The sequence below is a fragment of the Mytilus californianus genome, unplaced genomic scaffold (assembly GCF_021869535.1).
Source record: "Mytilus californianus isolate M0D057914Y unplaced genomic scaffold, xbMytCali1.0.p SCAF_6, whole genome shotgun sequence".
Lineage (NCBI taxonomy): Eukaryota > Metazoa > Mollusca > Bivalvia > Mytilida > Mytilidae > Mytilus > Mytilus californianus.
In genome coordinates this window covers 105510493-105518979 of record NW_026262712.1, presented here as the reverse complement: position 1 = coordinate 105518979, position 8487 = coordinate 105510493, and the positions used below count along the sequence as shown (strand labels likewise).

At 32.0% G+C, this 8487-nt stretch overlaps 1 protein-coding gene and 1 long non-coding RNA gene across 2 annotated transcripts; one reads left to right on the top strand and one right to left on the bottom strand.

Annotated features, from left to right (window-relative positions):
• Window positions 1-440: 440 nt before the first annotated feature.
• LOC127706297 (uncharacterized) lies at window positions 441-3055 on the bottom strand. The gene is made up of 3 exons (XM_052210817.1): window positions 2932-3055; window positions 1976-2044; window positions 441-790 (listed from the first exon to the last, which is right to left on the bottom strand). Exons 1-3 carry the CDS (start codon window positions 3017-3019, stop codon window positions 609-611), a joined length of 339 nt encoding a protein of 112 aa, XP_052066777.1. The 5' UTR covers window positions 3020-3055; the 3' UTR covers window positions 441-608.
• Window positions 3056-4198: 1143 nt separating this feature from the next.
• On the top strand, window positions 4199-7750 carry LOC127706303 (uncharacterized). Its single transcript, XR_007984405.1, has 3 exons — window positions 4199-4421; window positions 5253-5297; window positions 7654-7750. It is a non-coding gene; the product is annotated as an uncharacterized LOC127706303 (long non-coding RNA).
• The last annotated feature ends 737 nt before the right edge of the window (window positions 7751-8487 follow it).

Below are 8487 nucleotides of genomic sequence, written 5' to 3'. Positions count from 1 at the left end.
AACTCTCCATAAGAGACCAAATGACACAGAAATTAACAACTATAGGTCACCGTACGACCTTCAACAATGAGAAAAGCCCATACCGCAGTCAGCTATAAAAGGCCCCGATATGACAATGTAAAACAATTCAAACGAGAAAATTAACGGCCTAATTTATGTACAAACAATGAACGAAAAACAAATATATAACACATAAACAAACGACAACCACTGAATTACAGGCTCCTGACTTGGGACAGGCACATACATACATAATGTGGATGGGTTAAAAATGTTTTAACCCGTATTCAGATCAATAATCACCAATTACTGCTATACTTCCCATTATCAAGACTAAAGCTGCTCAAACCCATCATTCATATTAGTTGAAGCGTCATTGTGTGGTACTTTACCGGCCGACATTGGAAAAAAAAACAATATGAAAAAACTTGAACTATTAAACGATATAAAGTATTTAGAATATTAAAATAATAATGTACCGGATAGGTTTTAAAGTGTTAAAACAATGCCAATATTAAGATCTACACTGATCATGTAAATTATTGTAGAAAGTTACAAGGAATCATTAGAACAGTCGATTTCTTTCTATGACAAACTGCGCAAGGAAACTATTTGTCTCCTAAACTATTTAACCATCCATGTAACTTCGAGTTATAAAATGTCTGGTATTCCACACCAAATAAAACGTGAGTGTCATGTGGTTGAAATTGTCCATTGTCAGAATCGTTTGGAAGGCAAATGTAGTTTGATCCACCACCTTTGTGCTCTGGATGATTTCCTCCGGCTTTTCCTAAAACAATCATAAAAATATCTATTTCGTACAGACAACACATGTAAATACCATGGTGTGAATAGTTGTACTGTAAGAACGGCAAAAGTGATTTAGAATTATTTAAATAGGCTAAAAAACAACAACAAAAAAAAGGAAACCAAAAGTATGAACGAAAATATTTATAAGGAATCATAGAATGGGTAAAAAAAACTTGTACAGCAGCTTTGAAGACCCTGTTTAAATTCAATTAGGGAAATTACATTATTACACTAAAATGGACATATGAAGCTATCACGGGTGTCACATGTGGAGCAGGATCTGCTTAGTAATACCCTTCCTGACATCACCCCCATTTTTTGGTTGGGTTCGTGTTGCTCATTCTTTAGTTTTCTATGTTGTAATTTGTGTACTATTGTTTGTCTGTTGTCTTTTTCTTTTTTAGCCATGGCGTTGTCAGTTTATTTTCTTCTTATGAGTTTGAATGTCCCTCTGGTATCTTTTGTCTCTCTTTTTCTATCATAATAGTGGAAATCGTAACATACTTTGAGGATTGAAAGCGTTGTAGTTGTTGATTATCATGTTTTCGTTTCATGTGTTGCGAATTTGATTCTTAACCATTTCTCTCTTTGGTCATACATGTATTATAGTCTGCCCGAGACATCTGGCTTTCTTATCCTTTTTTTTTGTTTCCATTTCCTGTTGTGTAAGAAAATAGAATCGCCACATTTTAGGGGTAATTTCCAATGTAGTAAGGGAATAAATAGATTCTTGTATGTGGCAATTCAAAGAGTATTTCGTGCGCTAAAGCATAGGGCTTATCATTTCAGAAACATTTGATATCACACGCAGGTTTAATGTGGAAGTTGTGTGTGTCTTTTCCACTACAAATGTCTTATGAGTAATTTTGGATGCCCTTTCTTTTCCTACAATTGTATATAATTTATATCCTATGTCACTTCGCTGTTCGTCTTGACTCTTCTTTATTTCTATAAGTATCGTTTTCCTAAATAGTCCCATCAGTAGTTTTGAACGTTTAAAAATATCTCTCATGTCTAGTTAACATTTAAAGGTGATAAAAAAACATGATACTTTAACTTAGATGTGAGGTTTTCAAGTGATTTATGTCACTCATTGCATTGTCCAATTTACATATGTTATTTGAAAAATTAAGACATTTGCAGCGACGAACTAAACATATACTACCTGTGTAAACCAGTTCAGTAGCATTAGGACAACTTTTCCTAGCCCACCTGACGTACGTTACTCCTATATCTGTAAAGACATGTTTACATGGAAGAGATGAAGTTTATTTTGAAAAAGCAAATTCGGCTTATTCTTTTAAAATTACATTCAGATAAAGGATTGACTTTCTAGCAGGAGTGACAGACGATTCCACAATATATCTAATATGAAACAATCATACCACATATAATTATTGTTATCTCTATATAACCATTAAATACATATTTATGAACAAATAATTAGATTAAATTAATTTTGTACATTCGTTTCAAAGACACCATAATGTTTATTGTCAGATAAAGTCCACGAGGCAATTCAAAATCTATGGCATAAACATGTAGTTATGAGAGTTGAATGCTTCGTTATTTTTTAAGTTTTATAAGGTTGTTAGACTGTAAAATTATTGGTCGTGTGCATATTTTGAGTATCCAACGTGAGTATGAACGCATGTGCGTTAAATGTGCTTCCATTAACACGTTAAAAACCCTCAATAACCTACAAAAAGAAGAATAATTAATAAGGTCAGGTTTTTAACTAATTAGCTCTGCTGAAAAGAATATGCTGAATATGGAAATTTTAATCTAATATAATACTGACTGGAAGAAACGATGTGCATCAGTCGTATATGGGTAATAGGAAGCGCTATCTTAATTTTTTACAGAAATGATGTAAACAATGAAAATTACTTCTACTACTAGGGTTTTATATCGACTATGATCTGCCATTTCTTATTCCATTATTCGGAACATTCTATCTAATAGTATGTTCTAAAAGAAAAACCTGTTAGTGTGTGATCAATCAGCGGAGTTTCAATTTTCGATAAGTAATAAATAAACAATAAATGATATAGCCATTTACAACTTTCTTTAACTTAACAGGTGCAACAAATTTCACTCTACGTAGCCATTATTCCACACCTTTAAGTTTGTCTTGGACAGATGTTTCGATAGATTCATTTGTAGTTGCCATTTTCTTATCTATCAGCGACTCCATTTTGTCTGACATAGCAGCTTCAATACCTTTCTTTATCTCCTGTTCGATGTAAGCCTTCAAGTGGGTGTTCATTTTGGTAAAATCTAAATCGGCTGTTGGGGGGGTGTTGTTGGCGGGTTATGAACTACGTTGTTTTAAAATGTAGCGATCATTAATAAGTGTTATACACATTTATAAAAATACATCTTTTAGCTACATCCTTTTTAAAACCAACTGTTTACCACGCGTGCGTTGTAGCTCTTGAAATGTCGCTAACATACGTACAGGGCCTCTGCTCCATGTAACCTATTATCATTTTGGTCAATTTTTCTTTACATATTTGTTGGCTACATGTAGCTATGCATGTGTGTCTGTACCTTCACGTCAATTAAACGCAATTCAAATATGTCTAAATTCAAACACTGCTTTATAGTATCAGTCTAGATATGGTAAAATGTTTTAATTATACGAAAATGCATATCAAAAGTAAATGAACTGTAACATAACGCATGAAATATCTAGTTATGAAAGAATAATGTACAAAACATCACCCAATACCTGTAAGGACAGCTGATACATGCTGGTGAGGCGAGAAAACTGTCACTTTCACAAGAGCCATAACAAGTTCATACATAGGTCAACTTTAACAAAACTAATCAGTATATTTTACTGTGTACCAAATGTAAAAGGTTCGATATACAGTTATGACACGAGATAACAATGGAACATTTCTTACGAGGACTGATAGTTGTTGAGAAAATAATTTATTAATTTTTTTTTTTAAAGCTCAGTAAATTCCACAGAAGAAATTGTATGATTAATTGTAGTTGTTAACAGGTTATTTTTTATATTCGTAAAATATTTACAAATACTGTATATATAAAATTATTTTATCTGCTTTGCCCTTAAACTATTTTTAACACCTGTAATGTTGGAAAATCAGCTCATTACAAAAATTACAAACTTTTATAAATCAGTCCTACCGATGATTGGGGTGAATTTCAAGATTTAAAAAATAAAAAGTCTGGTACTTTAACAGTAACAATGTTTTTGTTTTAGTTGTGGTAAATTGTTTGTTTGATTTTGCTTATACTTTCCGCTACCTACAAGAATGAAATGTTAAAGTACACAATACTAAAGGCAGATGATTAAGTACAATATCAGAGACATTGAAGATAAGATATGAAACTACTGTCGCAGTGTCAATTTTAACATAAAGATTCGGTTGTCGATTTTATAGAGAAATATGAAGGTTTTAATTTCCTGTTTATTTGTGTTAACTGGAATATTATACGTCAACTGTCAGATTCCAGGTGGTTGGAATCATATAGACGTTGATACGATTCCAGATATAGTGCTTAAGGCTGCCAAGGACAAACTTGACTCAGAAAACATATTATTTAACACCACCACCGTTGTGAAGGCAGAGGAACAGGTAAGTCAAAGAGGAGCTGTTCTTAACATACTTTCACTCTGAATAAAAGCATCTTGAACCACATTTTGGATTCTGCGATATGTTCATTCTAAAACGTACAACAACGGCTTTTGCACTTTCATGTCGGACATACAAGAATGAAGTAAACATATCTATGACACTCTTTAAACTTTGACAAAAAACGAAAAAAGTGGGAAAATATTTAGCCCGCCAAAATGAGTCATTTGAATTTAATATAGTAAGCCGGAAAGGCAAATGTTTTAACGTGTACAGTCTTGTGTGCACATTATTCGTTATAAGTGAAGGAAATAACCAAGAAAACCCGTATTGTTCCTCTGTTCAGTTTAAATTGTTCAAGTGTGTACCTAGGATTGTTCTTATATTTGTATTAGTTTTCTTTTATTTACCCCCACCCCTAACAATCAAGACACTTGAAGCTAGCGCTCGATATTTTATACAAATTGTCAATCTTTGCTCCATGTCCTGTAAAAAGAGGCGGAAGATTATTATAAAATAGTAACTCGAAGAGAAACCGACAAAACCATAACAAAAAAGAAAAACGACAAACAATAGTCCACAAAACACCATGCAGAAAACTGAGCAACACGGATATGTATTCTTGAAAAAAAAATTTAAATGAGGATCAGGATTTTTTATGATGATTTAAAAAAGGTTTAAGGGAAGAAAATATGATATATGTGCGGTATACAGGATACGGTAAAATAAAATAAATATCTTTAAATGTGAATGGGTAAAACAAAACAAAATATTTAATACCTAATATATGTAACATAAATATTGTTTCCCAACTAAGTAACATGTCATTTTCAGGTAATAAGTGGATGGAACTTTAAGTTTACAGTCCGACTAGACAATGTGAGTGTAAAATTACTGTTCTTAAGTTCTGAGAGATAGTCTGATTAAATTGTAAAAAAAATATAAAAAAAAATACCGAACTCCAAAGCAAATTCAAAAAGGGAAAGTCCATAAAAACTGACAAAATCAAACGTTATCAACCAAAGGAACGAGTGGATAACAAATACCATATTTCTGACTTAGTACAGGCATTTCCCGAAGAAAATGGTGGTTTAACCCTGGTTTTAATAGCTAGCTAAACCTCCCACTTGTATGGCAGTTGTTTATAGTTCTGTGATATTGACAAAATTGGGTGAGCAATACAAACAGATATGATAACTGTACCTGTAGAAAAGTTTACGGTAATATTGTACTAAAAGCGCGGAAATCACTATGTGATCCGTGTAAACTCATCGAACCTTTAAACAAACTTATTGTGAAGGTTATCTTACCAATGTTGTAATTGGATCTTTGAATATAGTTTACATTGGCACACAAATCAATTTTGTCATTAGCAAATTAAAACATAACTAAATTTGTATTCTTTTGCAAACGTTTTTTTTTTTTGATTTATAAATACACATCCACGTTCATTTTCTATATAGAGATTACTCTATCTATATATCACATTATACATATTTATTAACAGGTTAACTATCCTACTGCCTGTCGATACTTTTATTTTGGCATTGCACAAGTCATGTCTTCTTTGACTGTCCATGAAATTAAAACACTAAATACCTGGGATGCGTTTTAGTTGATTTAAGTCTCTGATGCATGATTTTTATTATTAATTGTTTTTGGCTTTTAACTATCTTTCAGTAACTGCGAGTACTCTCAAATCGTACGTTGGTGTTAATTTGACCTGTTGATACAATGTGTAATGTATGTTTGTTATTTAATGTTTACTTATTCAGTGTTATATCTAGTCTCACTGTTTTTAATATAAACCACCTTTGATAAGTGTTTAGTATAACGATATATTTTCACTTTTGTTCTCGTACTTGGAACAACAAAATTATTTATTTTGTAAAAATTATTTCCGTACTCCATGTATACTTTACAACAAAATTATTTTTATTTACCAGTGTACGTTATATTATTTGGCGGCATTTTGTCCAAGGTTATGGTTGTCTTTCTGATACTGTTTTAATCTAACTCCCTTGTTTTATTAATTTTGTATTTACATTGTGTCATGGATCAAATTTATTCGTTCAGTGTATGTTCACTTGTTTTTGTTGATATGTGACAGTCTTTGACTGAGTTAAGCCATTTCAATTGATATTTTATAGTGTGTCTTTCTATGTTGTGATGTTACACCATTGTTTCAGGTAGGATGAAGGTTGGCGCCAATTAAAACGTTTAAACCCGCTGCATTTGTTTGCACCTGTCCTAAGTCAGGAACCTGATGTTCAGTGGTTGTCGTTTGTTTATGTGGTTCATAACTGTTTCCCGTTTCTCGGTTTTTATATAGATTAGACCGTTGGTTTTCCTGTTTGAATGGTTTTTCACTAGTCATTTTTGGGGCTCTTCATAGCTTGCTGTTCGGTGTTAGCCAAGGCTTCGTGTTGAAGGCTGTACTTTGACCTATAATGGTTGACTTTTACAAATTGTGACTTGGATGGAGAGTTATCTCATTGGCACTCATACCACATCTTCTTATATCTATATAATAGGTTAATGTGACAATACTTGAGAGAAAGTCTGATTAAATTGCAAACACTCGTTTTATCTAGTTTTATCTGCTACCCTTATTAGGTTTTTATTCAATTGAAAAAGGGATGGAACGGTAGTACAATAATGTTTTCTGATTTAGATTTGTAAATGCACTTTTACTATAAAATTGAATGTTGATTTTTTTCTTTTAAATTTATACAAAATGAAAGCAAGTAACCACGAAGCGCTAAAATGTGATGGTCACTTACTTTCACTTCGCATTTTTTTTTTCAAAAACACATAATTTTATTCTTATATTTATATATTTTCGATATAACGAAAATATATGTTAATCATATATTGAATCTAAATGTAAAACTTTAAACACAAAACTTCGACAGAAGCTGTCTCGTGAGATTAAGGCTATACCATTCCACGTGAAATCAGTTACAGTTTTTATGAAAATTGTTAAATCTTAATTCTGGAAAAATGCGATCAACAGAAAAGAAAAACATCCTTTTCTGTAAGCAATCATTATTCACTACTAACCAGAAATTTGATCAATATCTACAGGCGTTAAGAATATTGGTAAGACAACTGGTAGATTCAAAAGGAAGAACATTGTAATGCTGTATACCTCGATCACTTAAGACCGGGATCTATCCGATCATAAAAATATGCAAACACAAAACATACTAAATTGTATATATATTTTTTTTAGCAAAAAGAATGCCAGTTTTTCATATTTTACAAATGGGATTGGACAACGACTATACGAGAATTCCATTGCAGTAACTCATAGACTAAGTTATAGTCGTTCGCTTATTTCAATAAAAAATTCTGATAACTGCTATTACAATTTATTTCAAATCACCATATTTATGATGAATAAAGTAATTAGAAAATCAGTCATATTGCTCTACTGTAAAGTAATAAGACACCTAATGTAATCTTATATGCAATTTGCGCACCACAAATTTTAATTCACGTCATTGGTATTCGAAGCCAGACATTTGAAATCCTAAAAAATCTAAAGTTATCGTTAAATATTTTCACCCAAAACCCATCAAAATTAGACACCAAACTTCGAAAAGTTTACAAAACCTGTGCTATTAAAAGCCTTATATATTGAAAAATCACCTGCCTATTATTGTAGAATTATAGTCATTTCGTACCTCATGGAATATTTCTACGTATGCCATTTCGTTCCACATGGAAGATTTCTATGTATGTTATCTCGTACCTCATCAAATATTTCTACGTATGCCATTTCGTACCACATGGAAGATTTCTATGTATGTTATAAACTATCTTCATATTACCGACTTTTGACTCCAGATTATATAATTTGTCGACTGGTTACCCTGGACATCATGGTACTCGGTCAAGTAAGAGCAACCAAAATAAGTAAAATCAAACATATAATCGGTGTAATTTGAGGGGATTGTTTACTGTGTTTTCCGATGATTTTGTAGTAAAAAAAATATTAACCAGGTAATTTCCCCCCAAAATTGTACCGATTGAAAGCTTGGTTTTACTTCTTTAGCTTGCTCTT